General features: G+C 42.7%; 1 protein-coding gene, 1 long non-coding RNA gene and 1 other non-coding gene across 3 annotated transcripts in view; 1 reads left to right on the top strand and 2 right to left on the bottom strand.

Moving 5' to 3' along the window:
* The window catches only part of VPS53 (VPS53 subunit of GARP complex), a 178,146-nt gene extending 159,589 nt beyond the window's left edge, over positions 1-18,557 (top strand). The window contains exons 20-22 of the mRNA XM_037022830.2: positions 13,478-13,615; positions 15,258-15,362; positions 15,834-18,557. Of these exons, the coding sequence (XP_036878725.2) occupies positions 13,478-13,615; positions 15,258-15,362; positions 15,834-16,004 (414 nt within the window). The 3' untranslated portion in view covers positions 16,005-18,557. The remainder of the gene's footprint in view (positions 1-13,477; positions 13,616-15,257; positions 15,363-15,833) is intronic.
* LOC140849063 (uncharacterized) overlaps positions 1-21,145 on the bottom strand; it is a 74,372-nt gene extending 53,227 nt beyond the window's left edge. The window contains exons 1-3 of the long non-coding RNA XR_012130550.1: positions 20,372-21,145; positions 3,821-3,980; positions 2,180-2,344 (exon numbers count right to left, since the gene is read on the bottom strand). This is a non-coding gene — a long non-coding RNA (uncharacterized lncRNA). The remainder of the gene's footprint in view (positions 1-2,179; positions 2,345-3,820; positions 3,981-20,371) is intronic.
* On the bottom strand, positions 5,617-5,718 carry LOC118973257 (small nucleolar RNA U13). The gene has a single exon (XR_005062515.2). It is a non-coding gene; the product is annotated as a small nucleolar RNA U13 (small nucleolar RNA).
* Positions 21,146-24,317: the final 3,172 nt, after the last annotated feature.

The raw sequence follows: 24,317 nt of genomic DNA, 5'->3' as shown, positions 1-24,317 counted from the left end.
TGCCTCCGTGTCCTTACTTATTTTCTGCCCGGTGGATCTATCCTTTGGGGTGAGTGGTGTGTTGAAGTCTCCTAAAATGAATGCATTGCAGTCTGTTTCCCCCTTTAGTTCTGTTAGTATTTGTTTCACATATGCTGGTGCTCCTGTGTTGGGTGAATATATATTTAGAATGGTTATATCCTCTTGTTGGACTGAGCCCTTTATCATTATGTAGTATCCTTTATCTCTTGTTACTTTGTTTTGAAGTCTATTTTGTCTGATATTAGTACTGCAACACCTGCTTTCTTCTCGCTGTTGTTTGCCTGAAATATGTTTTTCCATCCCTTGACTTTTAGTCTGTGCATGTCTTTGGGTTTGAGGTGAGTTTCTTGTAAGCAGCATATAGATGGGTCTTGCTTTTTTATCCATTCTATTACTCTGTGTCTTTTGATTGGTGCATTAAGTCCATTTACATTTAGGGTGACTATTGAAAGATATGTACTTATTGGCATTGCAGGCTTTAAATTCGTGGTTACCAAAGGTTCAAGGTTAGCCTCTTTAGTATCTTACTGCCTAACTTAGCTCGCTTATTGAGCTGTTATATACACTGTCTGGAGATTCTTTTCTTCTCTCCCTTCTTATTCCTCCTCCTCCATTCTTCATATGTTGGGTGTTTTTTTCTGTGCTCTTTTTAGGAGTGCTCCCATCTAGAGCAGGCCCTGTAAGATGCCCTGTAGAGGTGGTTTGTGGGAGGCAAATTCCCTCAGCTTTTGCTTGTCTGGGAATTGTTTGATCCATCCATCATATTTAAATGATAATCATGCTGGATACAGTATCCTTGGTTCAAGGCCCTTCTGTTTCATTGCATTACATATATCATGCCATTCTCTTCTGGCCTGTAGGGTTTCTTTTGAGAAGTCTGATGATAGCCTGATGGGTTTTCCTTTATAGGTGACCTTTTTCTCTCTAGCTGCCTTTAAAACTCTTTCCTTGTCCTTGATCTTTGCCATTAATTATTATGTGTCTTGGTGTTGTCCTCCTTGGGTCCTTTCTGTTGGGAGTTCTGTGTATTTCCGTGGTCTGTTCAAGTATTTCCTCCCCCAGTTTGGGGAAGTTTTCAGCAATTATTCCTTCAGAGACACTTTCTGTCCCTTTTTCTCTCTCCTCTTCTTCTGGTACCCCTGTAATACGGATATTGTTCCTTTTGGATTGGTTACACAGTTCTCTTAATATTGTTTCATTCCTGGAGATCCTTTTATCTCTCTCTGCGTCAGCTTCTATGCGTTCCTGTTCTCTGGTTTCTATTCCATCAATGGCCTCTTGCATCTTATCCATTCTGCTTATATATCCTTCCAGAGTTTGTTTCACTTCTGTGATCTCCTTCCTGGCATCTGTGATCTCCCTCCGGACTTCATCCCATTGCTCTTGCATATTTCTCTGTATCTCCGTCAGCATGTTTATGATTTTTATTTTGAATTCTTTTTCAGGAAAACTGGTTAGGTCTGTCTCCTTCTCTGGTGTTGTCTCTGTGATCTTGGTTTGCCTGTAATTTTGCCTTTTCATGGTGATGGAAATAGTTTGCAGAGCTGGGACGAGTGATGGCTGGAAGAATTTCCCTTCTTGTTGGTTTGTGGCCTTCCTCTCCTGGGAGAACAGCGACCTCTAGTGGCTTGTGCTGGGCAGCTGCACGCAGACAGGGCTTCTGATTCCTGCTCAGCTGCTATGGAGTTTATCTCCGCTGTTGCTGTGGGCGTGCCCTGGCTCGGGCTGCTGCTCCAAAATGGTGGAGCCACATTGGAGGGGGAGCGGCTGGGAGGCTATTTATCTCCGTGAGGGGCCTCCGTGCTCCCTGCTGCCCAGGGGGTTAGAGTGCGCAGAGATCCCCAGATTCCCTGCCTCTGGACTAAGTGTCCCGCCCTGTCCCTTTAAGACTTCCAAAAAGCACTCGCCAAAAAAAAAACTGCTCGCTTTTCTTTGTTCTCTGGCACCAGCCTCAGGCACCCGCTCACCGTTCTTGCTGCCCTGTTTCCCTAGTATCCAGGACCCCACGCATGCACTGTGCCTGCGCTCTGGTGTGGGTGGCTGGGGCTGGGTGTTTAGCAATCCTGGGCTCCCTCTCCCTCCCTGCTGACTCCTCTCCTCCCACCGGGAGCTGGGGGGAGGGGCGCTCGGGTCCTGCCGGGCGGGGCTTGTATCTTACCCCCTTCGTGAGGCGCTGGGTTCTCACAGGTGTGGATGTGGTCTGGATGTTGTCCTGTGTCCTCTAGTCTCTATTCTAGGAAGAGTTGTCTTTGTTTTATTTTCATAAATACATGTGGTTTTGGGAGGAGATTTCTGCTGCTCTACTCGTGCCGCCATCTTGGCTCTGCTGAATACATTTATCATTTTAACCATTTTTAGGTGTACAGTTCAGCAGTGTTAAGCCCATTCACATTATTGTGCAACCATCCACCGTCCACTTCCAGACCTTTTTCATTGTCCACACTGAAACTCCATTCCCATTAAACACTCCCTCCCCACTTCCACCTACCCCCATCTCCTGGCTCACATCATTCTACTTCTGTCTCTGTGAACATCGCTACTCTAGGGACCTCATGTAAGTGGGATCCTGCAGTAGCTGACCTTTTGTGTCTGCCTTACTTTATTTAGCATGTCTTCAAGGTTTATTGATGTTTCAGAATGTCCCTCCTTTTTAAGGCTGAATTATATTCCATTGTATGTACCTACCACATTTTGACCACATTGACTTGTAAATTCACATAATTCAAAACTATTTGGAAAAAATATTTAAGCAAATTTTAGATTTTTGGGGGGAAGCCCACACACTAAGGAAAGGAAAAAAGAGAACCAGGTAGTGTGTACATATGGCAGTTGGAAAATGAGCAAGAAGGATGGTTATTCTCTGGCAGTTCTCAGTAAATCTTCTAAATGTGGCAAGGTGTTTTTAAGCATTCATTTTTTTTAAGTGGATTGATGAAATTTAATACTGTAAATTTTATATATAAACAGAACAATACCACCTTAGCAAACTAGGAATAGAAGGGAAATTGTTGGCTCTGATAAAGGGTATGTACAAAAACTTTTGAGAGGGTATGGATTACAGGGGTCAATCTGTTTGCCAAAATTGTACAATTAGAATTGTGCATTTCAATGTATATGAATTTTACCTAAAAAAAATTTAAATGATGGACAGCAAGTGGTTACAGAAGTTTCTCAACCACTACACTGTTGATATTGTGGGCCAGAGACCCTGTGCTATCGGGGCTGTCCTGTGCATTAAAGGACATTTCCCAAATCCCTCAGGGTGCCAGAAACACCCTCCCAATATTGACAACCAAAATTGTCCCCCAACATTGCCAGATACTGTGTGGGGGCCAGGGAAGAGAGCAAATCATCGCCAGCTTAGAGCCACTGGGCTAGCTAGAGGCCTCGATGAAGGAAGAGGAGAATGATAGAATGCCTTTGCTTGTTGCAGCTGGGTGATGGGTGCATAAGGATTCATTTATCCTATTCTGTTTACTTCATACATGTTTGAAAATCTCCATAGTAACAAGATTATTTTTAAATAATAGTGGTCTACCCCCACATATACATTAACATGTGTAATCCAAAATAAAATTTTATTTTGGGAATTGACACAAAATTCCCATACTTCCTGAAATTAATTAGCTTCCTTCTAGATTTTCTGATTGTAGAACTTAAATTCAGAAAAGCTAAACTTGCTCCTTTCCTTTTTTATATGCCTGTGCTCTGCCCAGATAGTAGAGCTTTCTCCCTTTTGCACAGCATTTTTTCTCTTTCCAAAGAGCTTTTCGAATCTCTTCTCTGCATAACCACTCACCTTTCTCTGTCCCATTGAGCTCTGGCCCATCCTGATTTCTGTGAGGCCTCCTTTGCACTGAGAGCTTGTGCATCTTCCATCTCTCAGTCAGAAGGGTCCTCCCTTTGTGCACAGCCTCTCTCCAGAGGAGTTTACCGCCATCAGCAGGGCCAGCAAGGGCCTGAAGATGAGAGGACCAGGCAAGTGCATGAAGTAAATGAAAAGGTTAATGAAAAATAATTGCAGTAAACATCATGCTTAATGGTCAAGTATAGAAAAATTTTCTTATAGGAATAAGACAATGTCTGCTTTCTGTCCCATATCGCCCTTAAAGCCATATAGCCAGGACAATAAGGCAAAAATTAAATTAACATTTTATTAAAGAAATAAAGGGCATACTGATTAGAAAAGAAGAAACAAAACTGTCATTTTTACAGAGAACATGATTATTAATTACAATATGCAAAAGAATTAGTAGATAAACTATTGAAATATAAACTTAGCAGGGTTACTAGATATAATGTCAGCATTAAAATTATTTTTAGTATCTTCATGTACCAACAACAAACAACTTAAAAAAGGAAAAATTTTAAATGAAACTATATACAGTAACATCAGGAAACATTAAATATCTAGGAATAATTCTGTCAAAAAATGTGTAAGTCTTTTACACAGAAAATAATACAATATTCAGAGACATTAAAGAAGACCTTCAAAATGTCAGGATAACTCATTCATAGATTAAAGGACTCAATTTTAAAAAGATGTCAATTCTTCCAAAACTATCTGTAAGTACAATGAAATCCCAGCAGGGGTGGATGTGGGTGTAAATTGATAAGCTGATTTCAGAAAGTAGAATAGAAATGCAAAAGACCAAGAATAGCTAAAATAATTTTAAAGGGAAAGAACAGAGCTGGGTGTCTTAAAGCTCAGGATATCAAGATATATTTTAATGCTATAGTAATGAAGACTGTATGGTACTGGCACCAGGAACAAATAAGCCAACAGAATAGAATTTAGTTCAGAAATAGACCCACATGTATATATAGACACTCAGTATATGAGAAAAGTGGCATTGTAATTCATTTGGGAAGGAATAGTCTTCTCCATAAATAGTGCTGGATATTTATTTGGATATCCGTATAGGAAAAAAATTATTCTTGATCTTTACCATACACCATAAACAAAAATCAGTTTCAGTAAAGATGTGGAGAAGCTGGAACTCTCATATGCTGCTGGCAGGGATATAAAATGCTGCACTCATTTTGGGAAATACTTGTCGCAGTTTCTCAAAAAGTTAAACATAGAGTTACCCTATGAGCCAGCAGTTCCACTTCTAGGTACATACCCAAAAGAATTGAGAAAGTTAGTTCACACAAGAACTTGCACACAAATGTTCCTAACAGCACTATTCATAATAGCCAAACGGTGGAAACAACTTAAGTACCCACTCACTGGTGGGTGGATAAACAAAATGGGGTTTCATCTTACAACTGAATATTATTCAGCCATAAACAGGAATGAAATACTCGTGCTGCAGAATAGATGAACCTTGAAAACATTATGCCATGTGAAAGAAGCCAGATACACAAGGCCACATAATGTATGATTCCATTTTTATGAAAGGTCCAAAACAGGCAAATCCATAAGACCATGGTTGGCAACGGCTGGGGGAAAGGAGGGCATGGGATGTGACTGCTAATAAGTATGGAATTTCTTTGTGGGTAAGGAAATGTTCTAGAACTGGATAGTGTTGATGGTTGCATGACTATGTGAATCTACTTAAAAACCCACTGAATTGTATTCTTTTTGTTTTAAGTCAGACGGGTAATATGCCAATGTAACAAGGTTTAAAGGAGGCCACACATCATGCGAAAGCATGAATACCCATTCATCATGCTAATGAACTACAAAAGGATCTGAATTGTATTCTTCAAAAGGGTGGATTTATGTTATATGAATTATATCTCAGTTTTTTAAAAATCAACTCCAGGTGGATTATAGCTCTAAAAGTGAAAAATAAGACAATAAAGCTTCTGGGATCATAGAAAAGTATCTTTATGACCTTGGGTTAGGCAAAGATTCCTTAGCAAAACATTAAAAATCGTAAAAGAGATTGATTATTTAGAGTCACTTAAAATTAAAAACTTCTCATCAAAGCAAGCCACAGAGTAGCAGATGATATTTGCAATACATATGGCTAACAAAGCACTCATATTCTAAATACATATTTTTTTAAAACCTCTTATGTATCACTTATATGTGGAATCTTACAAAAGAAAACAATTTATAGAAACAGAGAATACAATGGTAGTTGCCAGGGGCTGAGGGAAGAGGGAAGTGAGGATACATAGATCAGAGGGCACACACTTAGAGTTATAAGATGAGTAAGTTCTGGGGACATAACGTACAACATGGTGACTATAATTAATGATATAGTATTATATACTTGAAATTTGCTGAGAGTGTATCTTAAGCATTCCCACCACATACACAAAAAGTTAATTATCTTGATCTCGGTGATCATTCCACAATGTATTTGTATGTCAAATCATTGCATTGTATACTTTAAATATATACAATTGGTCAATTATTCCTCAAGAAAATAGAAAAAAAATACTAATAAAAACTCTAGTGAATCCATTAGAAAAAGATGGCCGACCAACAGAAAAATGACAGAAGACTTGAATAGGCACTTAAAAAGAGGATATCCAAAAAGCTAATAAGCATATTAGTCATCCACAAAAATCTAAATGAAAAATTGCTAAAATTTAAGAGACTGACAATACCAAGTATTGGTGAGGATGTGAAGCAACTGGAACTTCCATACATTGCTGGTAGGAATGGAAATTGGCACAACCAAATTGGGAAACTGGCAGTCACTAATAAAGCTAAACATAAACTTACCCCATGACCCAGCAATTCTGAACTTGAGCAGATCCACCCCAGGGAAACGAGTATATAATATCACCAAAAGACAGGTACAAGCGGGTTAATGAGTAGTAAACTAATCCTCAGTGACAGAGGGCAGAAGAGTGGTCACCTTTGTTTGGAAGGAAGGAAGAACATTGACTAGAAGAGAACATGCGGGAGCCTTTTGGGATACTAAAAATGTCCTCTATCTTTAATTAGGCAACAGGGTGTACACATATGTAAAGGTTTATCAAGCTGTATACTTAGTTTTGTATACTTCACCATATGAAGTACACAAAACTGTATGAAAGTTACACCTAAACTAAGAAAAAAAGAGCATGTCCTCACTTTGGTGCATCCATTCCTCATATCTTGGACTCTCTCTGTGCCGCCTCATTGAAGAACTTAGCGGGGCATGCATGGTTCTTTACCTCTGGGAGTGTGCCTTTATCTTATCTACTCAAGGTTTTCATCACTAGTGATTGCCATGGTGCCCCCCAAAACTTGCAGGGAGCTTTTTAAGAACTGAACCCCTTAGAGCTCTCCATTGCTGGGGGCTGAGCTTTCACAGGCAGAGCATGCTGGCCAGCTCACACCCCACTAGCCATTAGCAAATAAGCCACATCACCCCAAAAATCATCTCTAAGGCTCAAATTTGGTTGATGACCTCCTCTCACTCAATGCCTCATGCCTGAGATGAACTATTAGCTATTTTCAAAGATGAAAAACAGCCGATTTTCATGATTAATGGGGCCTTTCACCTTCACTTCCTACAGACAGCTGCTAAGTCTGTCAAACTAGCTCCTTCTTTTTCTGACCTCATTGCTTTTTGTAAGACCTGAGACGAAGGTTTCCATTTGTTCAGCTGTCTGGTGAGGACAGAATCTTATTGTAACTGGCCAGGGATTGAAAATGCCATATTCTAAAGATATGAGAGACACTAGAGAATTATGTCTGGCTCATTCAAAACTCTTCCTGACACTTAAGACTACACAATTATTTATGCATATAATATATCTCTGGGAAGTAGAAAATTTAGGGAGAGTAGGAAGTATCCCCATGCGTTTTAAAATATAATCACCAATTTTTTTTCCTGACAACAAATAAGGCTAAGACGTGGCTTTGATTTTGACCAGACTCTGAAAATTTGCTGCATAGATGATGTTGAATCCTCGTCAGGCCTCAAATAGCATACTTTAAAAGAAAAAAGAAGAAAGAAGTATTTCTAGCTAATAAAAGTATAGAAAATAATGTGAAGAATACACTCAGCCCAGTCAAATCTTAACATATTCCCACATTTGCATTAGCTCTTTTTTATATAAAATAAATCATGATAGTTATTGCTGAAGGCCCCTATCAACTTCCATGCCCAGTAATCACTCTTCTGATTTTTTTTTTTTACAGTTACATAACCAAAGCAGATCTATAATTACCAGCCATCTCCAGTGAAGCCAAGAAAACCAGTTAGGCACCCTAGGCATTTGTGAAAATTTGTCTGTGATATAATGGATATTGTCCAACTGTACTTCAACAGTCTGAGAGAAATCAGACAAATTAGAACAACCCATTCCTGGGAACTGTTCACATCCCATATGTTCTTTTAACAGTAGATAGTCTGTAGTTGTAAGATTTTGGAGCACTACAACTTACACTTCTCCTAATTCTTGGTTGAGTTCCAACAGTATAGATCCAGTCAAATTTGTTGTTTTAGTGTATGCACAGGCCAGCTTAGATATCTCCTTCTTCATTCCAATGGCAAGTCCAGGAACCGGTGGGATGAATGCAGCTACAACTGCAGCATCGCCTGGATCTTTGTTGAGGTTTTTTGATGATCATCTTCTGGTATGACTCTTCCAGAGAGTGCTGATGTTGGAAGTTCTTCTTCATATCGTATCTTAGTTCATTTTCTGGGTAGCCAAATTAGGCTTTGATCCTCACTCTTCTGATTTTTATCATTCCCATATATATTTTGATATGTTATGTGTATGTATTTACAAATGATACATAATTTTGTTTTGCATACTTTGAAACTTTATAAATGATGATGATAAATTTATAAACTATAAATTTACATATATAAATGGTGCTATACATATCATTTCCCCACTTGCTTTTTTTGCCCAACATAATGTTTTTGAGAATTATCCATGTTGATATGTTGTTTGACTTCATTTTAACCTCAGTATCATATTCTGTTGCATGAATATGCCACCATTTGTTCATCCATTCTTCTATTGATGGGCATTTGGGTTGTTTCTAGTCTTTTGCAAACAGTGGATTCAGGGAACATTTTTTACATGGGCAAGAATTTCTGTAAAGGATATAAGCACAAGTGCTGCGTTATAGGTTATGTGCATCTTCAAGTAAGAAGATATTACTAAATCTTCCTCCAAGTGCTCTAATTTCTGTTGCTCACCATTAAGTGTAAATTTCACTGCACCATATCTATGCTGTCACTTGGCATTATCAACCTCCTTACTTTTGCCTATGTGATGAATATGAAATGGAATACAGTTGTAGCTTTCATTTGCATTTACTGGATTACTAATAAGGTTAAGTACCATTTCGCATGCCTTGTGAGCACCTGAGTTTCTCCTTTTGCTAATTGCCTGTTCCATTTGTTTTGCCGCTTTGTGGTTGTCTTTTTCTTCTGGATTTGTAGGAATCATGATGTGTTCTAAATATTATTCTTTTGCTAGTACTGCAGATATCCTCTCCTGGTTTCTGCATTTTTACTTTGTTTTTGTATCTTTTGATACAGCCTTATTTTATTTTAAAGTAGTAGATACTTCAATCTTCCCTGTGTTTCACATTCTTCTCTACCCATGAGTAATAAAAATAATCTCTGTTTTCTTCTTAAAATTTTTATTTCTATATCTAGATTTTTAATCTACCTGGAATTTAGCATACTTGTTCTTTAGAGACAAGTCTTGGGTTCCCTCTGAGAAAGAGCAATGATCCTTTCCAGTGGGGCTTTGTGAATGGTTCTGACGCCCATCTCTGCAGACGAGCCTCAGGCAGCCTATGCTCCTCTTTTCTCTGCATGCTCGGGTACCTTTCTCTGTGAGCCCTTGGCCTTTTCAAAAAACAAATACTTAGGAGAGTAAGAATTTTTAATCTCTGGAAATCTAGAAAACTCCAAATGACCTAGCATTTTCTTGTTCTGCAGTTGAATGACTTACAGAGTTTTGACGAGCCACATCACTGCATTTAGTGTAGCTTTGTGTAGCTTCCTCACCATTTTATAAAAATTAAGGCTTTGTTTTTTTTTAGAGCAGTTTAATGTTCCCAACCTTAACTTGAGGGGCAGGTTCAAAAAATTCCCATATACGCCTCCAGCCCGTCAACAGCTTTGCCTCTCCCATTATCAACATCCCCAACCAGAGAGGCATATTTATTACTGTTAATGAGCCTACATTGACAGGTCATTATCACTCAAAGTCTATAATTTACAGTTCACTCTTGGTCTTACGTTTTGGACAAATGTATAATGACATGTGTCCACCATTATACATCATACAGAGTAGTTTCATCCCCCTAAAAATCCTCTATGCTCCACCTATTCATCCCACCACCTGCCCTGCACCCCTGGCAACCACTGATCTTATTGTCTCCATAATTTTGCCTTTTCCAGATGGCATTTGTTGAATAATACAGTGTGTAGCCTTTTCAGATTTACTTTGTTCACTTAGTGATATGCATTTAAAGTTTCTCTATGTCTTTTCATAGCTTGATAGCTCATTTCTTTTTAGCACTGCATGATATGCCATTGTTTAGATGTACCACAGTTTATTCATTCAGCTACTTAAGAATATCTTGGTTGCTTCCAAGTTTGGGCAATTATTAATAAAGATGCTATAAACATCATTGTGCAGGTTTTTATATGGGCATATGTTGTGAACCCTTTGGGTAAATACCTAGGAGTACAGTTGCTGGATAATGTGATAGGAATATGTTTAGTTTTATAAGAGACCACCAAACTGGCTTCCAAAGTGGCTATACCATTTCGCATTTCCACCAGCAATGAATGAGAGTTCCTATTGCTCCAGATCCTCATCAACATTTGGTGGTGTCAATGCTCCAGATTTTGGCCATTCTAATAGAGGTATGGTGATATCTTGTTGTTTTAATGTGCATTCCCCTAAGACCTATGATGTGGAGCATATTTTCATATGTTTATTTGTCATCTGTATATCTTCTTTGGTGAGGTGTTTGTTTTGGTCTTTGGCTCATGTTTTAATTGGATTGTTTGTTTTCTTATTGTTGAATTTCAAGAGTTCTTTGTATATATAATATTTTAGATAATAGTCCTGTTACATCCTGATAATATTTTATATATCAGATGTGTCTCTTGCAAGTATTTTCCCTGAGTCTGTGGTTTATCTTCTCATTCCCTTGACATTTTCTCTTACAGAACAGAAGCTTTTTGTTTTAATGAAGTCCAGCTCATCAGTTATTTCTTTCATGGATCATGTTTTTGGTGTTGTATCTAAAAACTCATCACCATACTCAAGGTCATCTAGGTTTTGTCCTATATTATTTTCTAGGAATTTTACATTTTACATTTAGGTCTGTGATCCATTTGGAATTAATTTTTGTGAAGAGTGTAAGGTCTGAATCTAGATTCATTTTCTTTGTATGTTGCTGCCCCGTTGTTCCAGCATGACTTGTTGAAAGACTGTCTTTGCTCCATTGGATTGCCTTTGCTCCTGGAAGATCAGTTGACTTTATGTGGATCTATTTCTGGGCACTGTATTCTGCTCTGCTGATCTATTTGTCTAGTCTTTCACCAATACTACACTGTCTTGATTACTATAATTTATAATAAGTCTTGAAGTTGTGTGGTGTCAAGTCCTCCAACTTTTTCTTGTCCTTCAATAATGTGTTGTCTATTCTGGGTCTTTTGCTTCTCCATATAAACTTTAGAATCAGTTTGTTGATACCTCACAATTTTTTGAAAGTAGCATTTCCATCTAAGTTATTCCAAATAAAACATTGATGTCTTCTCCAAATTTTTATACCATTGTCACAGTTATAATCACCATGACCATTAAGTTAATAGTATCTCTCATTAATGGGTATTTCTTATTTTGGTCATTAATTCTTCTGCCCATACCAAACGATAGGGAGAAGGGAGAATGCAATGTCATGGGGCCCAAAGGCATCCATTCCATCCCTGCTTTCCAAGAGGAGCAGGCAGTGGCAGATAGAGCAAGCCTTGTCCTGAACACAGATTGACCATTAGAGTCATAATGGTGGCAGCAGCGGGACTGTCACCCACTGCTGCCTTGGTTGGTGGGCATGTGATTCCATTCTCCTAAACTGTCTGAACTGGCCAGAGTATAGGCACCCTTCTAGGCTTCCGCTTTTCCTGTGCCACCTAGTCGCCAGGAGCAGCAGCAGGTTAGTAGTACAGGTGGAGTTAGCAGGAAACAGAGTGAGCTCTAAGCCAGAACTGCCCTTGACACATACCTGGACAGCAGGAAGTGGAAATACAGCTTCCTGCCCATCTTATCATCTAACCCCTGTCCGTTGTGTGAGATACTTTCAGTAAGTTATTTAACCACTGGAACTTGGATTTTCTCATCTATAAAATGGGAACAGTAAATACCTCCAGGGCAGAGTCTTGTAGAGACTGAGGTGACACATTGCTAGCATCATTCTTGGCAGTCAGAAAAGCTGATGTCCTTCCAAATAATTGGCATGCAAGAGAACAAAAAAAAAAAGGAAGAAGAAAAAGGTAGATTGTTGCCAAGATACTTATGTCTAAATTTGGTTTAATCTCCTACATTGTCATTGACCTCCAAAGAAATTCAGAATGCAGCAATATTGTTACCATTTTTATACCTGTTGAATTAGCAAGATTTTTATGACAGTTTTCAATGCCAATGTGGGTACAGTCTGCACTGCTGACAGATAATGTTGATACATACATATTTACAAAATAGAAATACATCCTATTTGGAAAGCAGTTCAAGATATGTATCAAGAACCTTAAAAACGTCCTTATCCTTTGATCTGTCCCAGAGACTCTTCTAAGGAAATGCCAGTCATAGACCTAGAATTAATATGTACAAAGCTGTTCACCGCAGCTTTCATTATTTATAATAATAAAGACCTAGAAACAAATTATAAGAGGAATGGTTAAATATGTTAAACTTGTACACACACACATACTGTAGAGTATGTATAGCCATTAGAAAATCATGATTTTTTTTTAAGACTGCCAAGATGGGCAAATAGAATACAAAAAACTTTATTAAGTGGGAAAGCCAGGTTATAAAACTATATATACAGTATAAATCTAGTTTTTTATGCACACATAGACTGGCAAGAATTATGCCACATTTTTTTCCAGCTTCATTGAGATGTAATTCATACATAACATTGCATAACTGTGGGGTATACAGTGTGTTAATTTGATACATCTATATATTACAAAAGGGTCACAACCACAGAGTTAGCTAACACCTCTATCCTGTCACACAATTACCATTTCTTTTTTGTGGTGAGAACATTTAAAATCTACTCTCCCAGAAACTTTCAAGGGAATTATACCACATTTAACTGTGGCTTTTTGTTATTTTGTGCTGGGTAATTGATTTATAACTAATATTTTTCCTTTTATATTTATGTTTATTTTCTAAATTTTCTCCAGTGAGAAAGTATGACATTGAAAATCAGGAAAATGTTATTACTCAGCATGGGATGCAAGGTGCTGTGTCCATGTGGAGAGGCTAGTGATATTCTGCTCTGCTCCCACAGTTGCTGCTGGACACACACTCTCTGAAGATGGTCCTGCTTGATCTGCCTTCCATCGGCTCACAGGTGGTGCGGAAGGCACCTGCCAGTTACACTAAGATTGTCGTGAAGGGCATGACCCGGGCAGAGATGATCCTTAAGGTAGGGCACCTTGGGTATCCCTCAGGGTTTCTGTTGAAAGGTGCTGGCTCTCTGATCTCTTATTCCAGGGATGCTGGTTATAAAAGCTCAGGTTAGGGCCTATCCCCACCAGTCCCAAAGGATGGTCCACATTTTGTGGCTGGATGAGATTTTGGCCTCACCAGATATTGTTGAAACACAGTGGACAGTTACTTGGGGTCAGTAGTTCTTTCTGACAAATGAATTCTTCATTGTAATGGGATTCTCTGGCAATAAGATTCAGCTAAGACTGGAAGTTAGGTGGGGTTGTTACCATGAATCAGTGTCTAAGGCAGCAATCTCTACTGCTCAGCAGGAATTTCCAGCCCCGCTATCTGTTACTCCCTTCCATATAAGCCTCTTGGCTTTATATACTCTACATCTTGACAAGAACTCCAAACAGATGTTGCAGTAACTGAGTCTAATCAGAGAATAGGTTTCCCAAAGCCCCATTAAACAAAACATTATATGTAGGGTAATGACGCTGAGAATGTCTGAGGCCTTGAGCACCTGCATCTGATTTCCACCTGTACTTGTGAGAAGAGAAGGGGCCTTCTGGGAGAGGGAGAGGCCAGAAAACTAATGGAGCTATCACAGAATGCTCTTAAAGTCTGGGGCTTGCCAGGCACTGAATTCAGGTCTGTCTCTCAAACAAAATGACTCGAACGATGGCAGGAGGGAAAAATAGTGGTGGGACCAGGCACATCAGTGGGACCCAGTGAGGGTGCTACAGACCTTGAGCCGGCTGCCTGAGGACACTGGAAGCAGCCTGATCAGCTCTGTCGCTGGCTGGTTGTGTCTCCCTCAGGGTTTCTCCTAAAAGGGGCTGGCTCTCTGATCTCTTACCCCAAGGAGTGCTGGTTGTAAGAGCACAGGTTGGGGCCTATCCCCACCAGTCCCAAAGGACAGCCCACAGGGAGGCAAGTATGCAGTGCGGGAATTACCTGCAGAGAGCTTCAGAGGGAACCACTCCCTGCTGTTCTGTGGCACATTCGCAGGAATTAGGCGGCCAAGGGATTCAGTCTGCATTCAAAGCCAAATGGAAATGAATTTGAAGATGCAGGGCCATTGCTTTCCTTCTGTTTGTATATTAATTGGTAGTTAAATGAATGTAGTTAAATGGAGTTCCAGATTTTAAAGTCTTGAAAAGAGTAAGGTATTGGGACTTTTGTTTTTGAGAAAACCCACTTAAATCAGTGCCTTTTGCTGCCTATTCCTCAGTAATACTGATATATCAAGACAGAAGGAGCAGTACCACAGCCAATGAAATGTCTCAGTATGAGACCCTCTAATACAGTGCTTCCCAAATGGTCCAGATAATTAACAAATCACCTGGGACCCCACCTGATTTAGATGTAGAATATTCAGGGGAGGGATGTAGGAATCTGTACTTAAAAAGCAATCCAGGTCATACCTATGATTTAGCAAATTTAGGAAACACTGCTATGATTTAATTTCGTGATGAAAAATGTCATTGGGACATTTCTCAGTTTAGGCTTGCTGCCACTTAAGGAAGTCTTGCAGAATCCATTTTGTGGTCAGCTTCCTGTGAGAAAAGATGATTCCCTGGCCTCCAATCGTGAGTTTTCCCTGAGGACCTGCTTTTGTCTCTCTCCCATGGTAGGTAGTGATGGCCCCTCATGAACCGTTGGTGGTGTTTGTTGACAACTACATCAAACTCCTTTCGGACTGCAACACAGAAACCTTCCAGAAGATACTGGACATGAAGGTTAGCTCCATGTCTTGTTTTGTGTGCACCTGTACATCCTTCTCACACTCAGAGGTTCCAGACTGCCGGGTGGTGGCTGCATGTAGCAAAGCAGATTCAAGAAGTCCTGGCCTTTGAAGAGGAGAGTCCTGGGCCTTTGAACTTCCTGATTCTGGTGGCACCTCCAGGTCCAACAGAGAGCCACTGCTCAGCAGAGGGTGGGGGTACAGAGTGGAATGAAGGGTGTTGCCCCTCCCCACCCTCTTCTCTCTCAGCCTCTTCTTTCCTCCTATCCTTTTACCTTTTTTTCTTCCTCTGCTTTTCTTCTGGCCACTACCCAAGGCTGGTAACTCCCTTAAAGAAAGTGTTAATCCTCAGCCTAGAGTAATTATGCTGTTTGCAGAGCCTTGACTCACAGCCTTCCAGAAACTGCACTTTCCAGACTTTTCTGGGGCCAGACTTCGTTTATCCTCCTCTCTCTTCCAACATCAGGGGCTGAAGAGAAGCGAGCAGAGCAGCATGCTGGATCTCTTCCGCCAGAGGCTCCCCACCCCGCCCGCAGGGCCGGAAGGCTCCAGCTCGCTGTCCCTGCTGGCTCCGACACCAGAGCAGGAATCATCTCGCATCCGCAAACTAGAGAAACTAATCAAAAAGAGACTGTAGGAGCATTCAGGGGGCATGGTTTCTCCTGGCCGGTGACCCTCAGCACCCTGCTGCCAGGAAGCCCCCCACCTCTCCTGTGCTTCTCCAACTCTCCGATCATCAGTCTTGAAACTTCCTGGGATGTTTGGATTGTTGATGTGTCTCTCCTGTAACCTGTCTTAACTCTTGTCCTAATCAGAGAAGCCGAATAAGGGCCAGGTGATAAAAAAGCAAGTTAAATGACCTCTGATTCCAGTGGCAGAGGGTGAAAGGCCTGTTCGCCCTCTGCTTTCAGGCTGCTTTCATCTGGCCCACTTGTCACTGACTGTCGTCTCACTGCCACACTGCACCCTGTGGCACGAGGCCCTATTCCCTGCTGTGTGCCTACCCAGGCACCTTGCTGAGAAAGCCTGGATCTCACCCCTTCCTCCATCTGCTGCCGTTTGAGGTCCCCTCTGCAGCCAGACCCTAAGAGTTGTTCTCCTCACTCTTTGAGGCGCAGATGAATGAAGGGACAGACAGCAGGTATCAGACACTAGCCTTTCCTTATGAAGGCAGTGGAAGCAGGAGCACTCTTCTGTGTAAATGCCACTCTCCCGATACATGTTTTGCTTCTGGTACATTTTACTACTTGGCCAAGATACCCCAGTGTTCTCCCCTTTGTCAGGCATCTCCAATCCCTCTCTGTATGCATCCTCAGGAGAGCTTCCCTCTGTGTCTGTCTGCCAGGAGGACTGCATGTGCCAGGCCTTGGAAGCAGGTGTCCCCTCTGCCATAGGGTTCCTGGCCTGGGTGTGAGTGCAGACCTGTATCTGCCTTGGAGAGAGGGTTCTGCCTGCCACACTGACTGTATGATGGAAGCAGATTATTCTTTCCATTTCTTTATTCCCAGTGTGCTCCTGACTTCTAGGGGAGGGATTGCCTTCGTGAAGAGAAACCAGGAAGTTTTCCTAGAAAAAGTTTGCTGGACTTTCTCCTCAAATGAAGCTGTGGGGCAGCCCAGGAGGCCTAAACCCTCATCCCCTTCCTACCCATTCATTTTCAAATCCAAAGTACTTTCCACAGTCATCTGAAACAACAGAGGTGGTTTGTAGTGCCAGAGCTACATACTGCTTTATTACTACTGAAAAAGGACCCAGACCTTAGAAACAAAATATTGACCTAAAGAGGTGCTCAGAACTTGGCACAGCCCAGAACGCACCTGACCCCTGGCCTGCCCGCCCTGTCACCACTGGTGCCCGGCCAGCCCGGCTTTGCAGACAAGAATTGCCTCACAGAACTGCTTCCGTCCCCACACATCATCCTACAGAATGCGAACATGCAACACACCAGGTAGTTGCCCGTATTTGCCTGGTTCACTGGAAACCACGCCTCAGTTAACCGTGACCATGGCCTCAGGGAGCTGCTGTTAGTGTCAGCATTCATTCGGGGATTATGAGCAATTTGTTGGCGAGGTCGGGGGAGAGCTCAGCAGGAGGGTGGAGCTCTTTACAGAGAATGTGCATAACAGGCCTCAGGATATCAAATAGCACTCAAGATGAGTATTCGGGGTAGAGAAGGTTTCCTGAAAATCCAAACTTCAGGATTTGAAACTCTGACCAGAAAGTGGTTATTTCTCCCCTTCTTGGTTTCCAGTATAACCATTCTGCCCTATTCCCTTTCCCTCTCCATCAGCCTCTCCCAGACTCAGTCTGTCAGCCCCAGCTTCGATCCTGGGCCTCATTTCTTCATCAACCTCCAGCCTGTTCTTGTTAGTGTGCCCCTTATGCATTGAGCATCTCAACTGGAGGACACCGAGAAGAAAGTAAGTGGTGGAAGACAGAGGTGTGCGGCCGTAGCTGAGCTCTCTTAGGGCAAGACTGTTCAGCAAGAGCAGGACAGGCAGGGGGGGAGAGCCTTGGGGGAGGACCTGGGCAGCTCAGCAGGTAGATTGCACTTTCCCCATACACAGTCTGCACCGATGGGGTTAACATTCTCTTCCTGCTCTTGAAAGGAGGGGTGGTGGGCCCACCTCAGAACAGCACAGCCTCTTCAGTCAGCAGCCATTGACCTGCAGAGCCAGGAAAGCCACTCTTGCACCTGGTTCTCTTCACTCTGTGTTTACAGATCCATGCTTCCCTTTTTGGATTGTTCCTGAGTCATTTTCTGGACATCCCTGTAATGGCATTGAGATGTCAGGCTGCTGTTTTCCCCCAGTTGGTGGTCACAGCCAGGGAAGTTGCTTTCTTGATTTATTGCATTGTCATTAATCTCCAAGGAGCCAACAGATGTCAGTAGGAGTTATGTTAAATGTTTCATTGATGGGGTCTGAATGCTGTGTATGCATCTTGTAAAGACAGAGAATGTTTCTCAACTGGGGGTATGCATTGGAACCACCTGGGGTCCTTTTACAAGGACAGATGCCTGGAGATTCGGAATCGGTACGTCTGGAGTAGGGCCCCGCATATAGAGTTAGAAGTCCCATAGGTGATTATGATGTTTACTGCTTGTAACATTGCAGTAGAGAGAAATTTGTTTTACTGAAGGGCTCCTATACTACATTTCCATAAATATATACTTTTTCTGGCTCTCTAAGCAAGTGTAGTTACTGTACAATAAACTGGTACTAACATGGTAAAGATTCTTTCCTGGTAGCCAGCAGTTTTAATTTTAAACTTGCATGGGTGGTAGGGACCATGCCAGAAATAATGCTGTCCCCATACTAACTAGGATTCTTCCTGTTTTGATGACCAAGCCCCAAACAGAAAGTTTATTTATTATTGTCACTTCGAAATAACGTTTATAAAGGAGCACTCATTGATAAAAACAATACCTAAGAACTGTGTTATTCAGCTAAGTTAGATATTGTACCTGTTCCTTCCCCCACTTTCCCTAGCCCCTTTAAAAAAAAAACAATTTTGAGTGGTTAAAATATTGTGGTTAAAAATAAATATTGGTAATTTATAATTGATAAGGAGTTCACTGCTGCTTTTATTATGGACACACTTCCTAATAGATGCCTTAGAGGTACACAGGCTGGAGCAAGTTCCATTTGGATCATGACAGTGAAACGATAACCGCAGTGGACAGGGTGTTTTGACCTCCCAGTTCAGTGCCAGAATTGAAGCTACCTGTTGCCATGCCTCCCTCTCTTGAAAGGAACCAGTGCCTAGGACTTTGCCCGCCACCCAAAAGAGAATGCCTACTTCCTCATGCCTCTGGTGGCTCATTAGAGCAGGTCAGACAGGACTGATGGCAGATTGCCAAAGACAGTCTGGGGCAAGCTGGGTAAACAGGCAGATCCAGGGCTGCTCCCTGAGATGGGGGATGTCACACCGGCCCATCCTGAATTGCCATTGGACAAGAAAGTTCCCTTTTTAGGAAATGCTAGGAGAAATGCCAGAAGTTCACAGCCGGAAATGTAATTTCTCTCCCCAGGAAGAGAAGTCTCCAAAATAACTAGCTTGCTTGAGGGTGAAAGCAAGTGTTTCACACTTCTTGTCTACTCCAAGTCAGACTGCTAAAAATAAAATCACTAGGACTGCCATTGGGCCATTTAACCAATAGCCTTGGAAACATGGACATATGAAAAGCTGGCATGCATAAAGAGTGCTGTTGCATATTATATAGTAAATAAAAATTTCCAGTCTCATTCTAGTATTTATCAAAATAGATACTCTCCAGGACCCTCAAAGTTCTATACCTTAGGGAGATACAGATTTCCTTAAAGGGATTGCTTTTTTGTGTAAATATCTTTTATTTTCCCCATCTGGAAGTGATTTCTTGGTGCATATTGGAGCATAAAATACTACAGTTAATTAAAGCATTACTGCATGTCATTTGCTAGGATGTATTTCCTTACTGTTGACAGAAAACAGAACAGACTGTAGGAAAGAATTAGCAAGCCTGTGAACCTGGGCTCCCCTATCAGGGTCTGCCCTTTTCCCTGGTGAACACGTGCCCCATTCCCTGGCGGCCTAAGGAAGCGGCACCCAAAAATAGCACGTGCTGCTCATCAGCACAGTCCTGGCATGTCCACCTGGGGTGGAGGCCCTCTATGTAAATACACATAAAGTGTTGCTTCTGATTTGCGCTCTCAATTTCTATCCTGTTGACTTTCCCCACCTTACCATTCCAGTCACAGCCTGCTTTTCTTTCCATGTGACTGCCTAATGGTTTTTCTCCTCTACACAGTTAGGTTAATCCTGTTTCCTTAATAGCTGGGTCGGCATTTTGCAGTGAACTTTTTGGGAAGTCTGATGTCTCTCTCAGCAGTGGAAAAGTCTGTCGCAGTACTTCCATTAGGTTGGCTTCGAGATCATTACCTAGTTTCCATTCCTTATTTTTACCAGCATCCCACTTTGGGGTGGCCAGAGATCAATCTGAGAAGGAAAAAAAACATAACTCACCTAGAAGAGCAGTGCAAGGTGATTTACCTGCCAGATTCTCCTCCTCCTTACCTACATAACCAGACAAGGAAGGTACTGGTAACCAGCCGGATATGAAGATTGTGTCCATTTGAAACCAAAGCCTGGAATTGTAAACTGCTGCAGAAGACCTGGTCTCCAGGCCTGGTGCTGGCACTTTGACACTGGGTGAATCACTGATCCTCTGAGCCTCAGCTTTCAGTATCTGTGAAAACAAGTAATAATTAACAGGGCTGTGAAGGGTGCAGGAGACCAGGTGGTGTGCTCAGGCTGTGGCTGGCCTGACTGGATTGGAGGGTGGCCTAGGGCTTGTTCTCCCAGGGCCTAAGTTGCATAGATTGGGCAAATGACGACCCCCACCACTCCCCACTGCTGTGTGCAGGCTGCCTTAGAAACAAGCATTGGAGTGTCTAGTCTTTGCCTTTTTAGGTCATGCTTGTCCAGCCAGCTTCTTCAACAATTTGCAAAGACTCTTCATCCCCTCTTCCCCGGCCCCGGCAGCTGCAGTTCCTATAGCACTAGGGATAAATGTGCAGACACTGAGAAGACAGCTTCCCCCTGGCGCTGCTGGCTGCACTGCCTGATGTGGGAAATGCAGCCCATTTCCTCTGAATGCAAACTAGGAGGGTTGCCAAAAACTTCCTTCCAAAAAAAATTCTTTAGATACGGTGTCTGGTGTCCACAGACCAGACTTCAACTGGCCATGCCTGATGGGGGCAAAATTCTTGCCTGCACTTTTTTTTTTTTTTATTTACAACGCCCAAAAAGTTCTAAGCAAGATTATCTTGGGTCAGGCGGTCCTACCTGGTTAGCCAGACATTCACCCACTATTTGAATTACTTTACATTTGCCTTTCCAAGAAGTTTAGACCTTCCCCAAGGCAGCTGAATCCCTGAATCAGCTGAAGAGGACCTATCTGGCTCTTTCAGTCCCTCTGGAAATGGTGGGTCATAAACTGATGTTAAAGTGAAAACAAGTTCAGTTCTTCAACTCCAGGACTGCTTATCACTTACCCTAAAGGCTGTGGTAGCTTCTGCTTGCTCAGTAAGCAAGTAGGATTCGTGCAATGGTTGTGCCTAGGGTAATTCTTCAACAAATGAGTCTTTAAAAACAGCTTTTCAAACTTCCCTTGACTTCTGGGGCCAAGAAAAATATTTGCAAAGTAGGCCACAGCTTTCAGGGGTGCCAGGTGAAAGTGCTGCGAGAAACTCTAGCTTCTTCAGCTTGTTGGCTCTATGCTGTTGGGAGAGGAAGGCACCACTCAATGGGAGGGGAGGCGAGCCAGCTGCCCCCGGACCGCAGTCCACAGAGGCCTCCACGAAGTGTATCGTACTGTGACAGGGCAGCCACTGAGGGGCATGAGCAGGCAAATGGAGAGTAACAGCCATGTAAGAAAACATGAGTTCCTGCACAGACACCCCACAACCTCATGCCCATGCCCGTTACACCCCTTGCACAGCTCCAAACGGACCCCAGGTTGGCCCTGCAGCTGGCTGGCTGGATTGTCCGAGGAGGACATGCTGCTGGGAGTTAGGGCCCCAGCTGGTTTAGCCGTGGGCCTTAGTGGCAACCCAGCTCCGGTCTAGCATGCAGATAGTATGTTTGAGCATGAAGGGGACTGGGAGATCTGGGCTATTCAATGCTATCTGTACACTTTGGTCAGGTGGGCAGGGGGAGAGAAGCAATTAGTACTTCATCCTCAATATGACACCTAATCCAATCAAAATCCCTGTTAAGTAGGCCTGATTAGCTCCATTTTGTGGATGTGGACCTGGAGGTCTGAAGGGCAGTGACACGCCAAAGGCTATGTGGCTGGTTAAGTGGCAGAGCTAGGATTTGGCTGAGTCTCGTTCCATCATCCCAGCTCTGCAATACACCAGCGGTTTTCAAGTTTATGACACACACTTTACATGGGACTCTACAAAACAGGTAAAAGTATTTTAGTAATACATCTTAAGAGTTCAGCAATCTCTCAAAGCGCATCAGTGCAAACATTGAAATTATTCCAGATTATTCCAAACACTGAAATTATTTCCAAATAGAAAGCATTTTTAAGGCCAAGATTATGCATGACAATTTCTATATATCAGCCTCAGCATCCAGTTTATTTCTGTGTTTTGCTTTGATTACACAGAATAGAGAAACCTTGATTTAATCCAGCTAAGAATTTGCAAAGAACGTCAGTTTCATTTTGTATTGCTTTAAACAAACCCCCTTCAATCCCAGATACTCTTCAATTACACAGACGTGACAAGGACATTTTGTCTATGTGGGCTTTCAAGGCCTACGTGGATTTGAGCAGCCCTGGCAGCCCAGGTTAGCACACAGACGGTCTGTGTGCGCCTGGGACATCTGAGGAAGCATGTTGTGTGATGACAGTTTTGAACGTTCCGTTTTTTTAATAGGTATTAAGTACGCATTCTTAAAGGGAAGTTTGACCTTTGTGGTGCTCCTTCGCCCACCAAAGCAACTCTGAAGAAGTCCAGGTTTGCCCAGAAGTCAGTGTGGAAGCTAGTACTCCCATTAAGAGCTGCTGCACAGGCTGTCTCCGGCCTTGGAAGGCTGGGAGGCTCGGCAGTGTCTCCTTCATACAGGAAAGAGCACCACTTCATTTGAAGTTCACACCCACTCAACCACACTCCTGAACTGTCACCCAAATTCTGCACTGGTAACCCTGGAGGCCACGTCCTGGGTGGAGCCTTGCTGCCTTTAGGAAGGATGTCAGAAAGCAAGGAAACCCTGGTGCAAGGCAGCTGTGTTCTAAGAACAAAACGGTACAATGGGAATGGGAGGAGGGGGCTTAGGCAACATTTGAAAGGAAGCCCACTCTTCTTTCAAAACTTCCACAAGCTCCAAATCTTAACACCTGAAGCCTCGTATGTCTGTGTGTGCAATGCTTCCCAGACTTCCCAGGACTCAGAACACAAGTGGAACATTTGGGCTCCATTGCCTCACACTTGAGCAAATCAATTGAAGAGGCTGCCGGACTAGAGGCCCAGGCCCAGGTCTGCAGCTGCGTCCACATCACGGCCCACACCGCCTCCAGGCTAAGGGGATCAGCGAGGCATCCACCCTGCACTCTGGTGGGGCCCAGGTGTCTAGTTGGGAAACTCTGAATTGGAGCATCAGTGTTTGGTGGTATGTCAGTTTGTTTTTAGAGCTTCAGTCAAATTCCCTCATTTTGCAGATGGGAAACGGAGGCTCCAAGAGTCTCAGTCACTTGCTTATCCCCCACTGTGAAAGAAGAATGGGAAAATCTAAGCCACCCTTGTACGTCCACTTCGCCCCACTTTCAACTTGCCATACCCTTCCCCTGGCTGTCCTTCCCTGGAGTCCAGCCTCCTTCCGGCTGGCTTCCTCGGCGCTTTCCCACTCTGCCTGCAGAAGTGAACAGGGGTCTCCACTTTCCTCCATCCCACCGCCCTCTCCACCACAACTTCTTCTGTTACTTTTGTTACCATTTAAAACAAAAGACTATAGCCACAGCCTGGTCCCCCACCTGCATTCTCTCTTATGCAGTATCCATGTCAATACTTTCCAGAAACTTCTCTCGAGGCTCACTGATGGATCTCGCTGAACTTCCGTTCTCTTTGCACTTTCCATTTATGTGATGAGTCCTCCCCTCCCCCAGGAATTCCCTCTGAATTTGCTGCCTTACTTTGATGCCTGGCTCCAGCACTTCCTGGTCTCCTCCCCTGATCCTCCTCCTCCTCCTCTGTCCTTCTGAGCCTCAGCCATGGTCAAGCTCAGGGTCTTGGGCCCCCATGGTTCTCACCCCAGATGCCCTGGAGAACATTATCTATCCATGACAGGTGTGAACACCAGCCGTGCCTTCTGAGATGCGCCAGGTTATCAGTCCCTGTCCTTCCTGTCTGTTTGCGAGCCGTTCCGCCGGCCGTGGGTAACATCTCCAGGTACACTCCAACTC

This window comes from Manis javanica, chromosome 4 (assembly GCF_040802235.1).
Source record: "Manis javanica isolate MJ-LG chromosome 4, MJ_LKY, whole genome shotgun sequence".
Taxonomy (NCBI): domain Eukaryota; kingdom Metazoa; phylum Chordata; class Mammalia; order Pholidota; family Manidae; genus Manis; species Manis javanica.
Note: the sequence above shows the minus strand (reverse complement) of the source record. Positions and strands in the feature narration are given on the sequence as shown.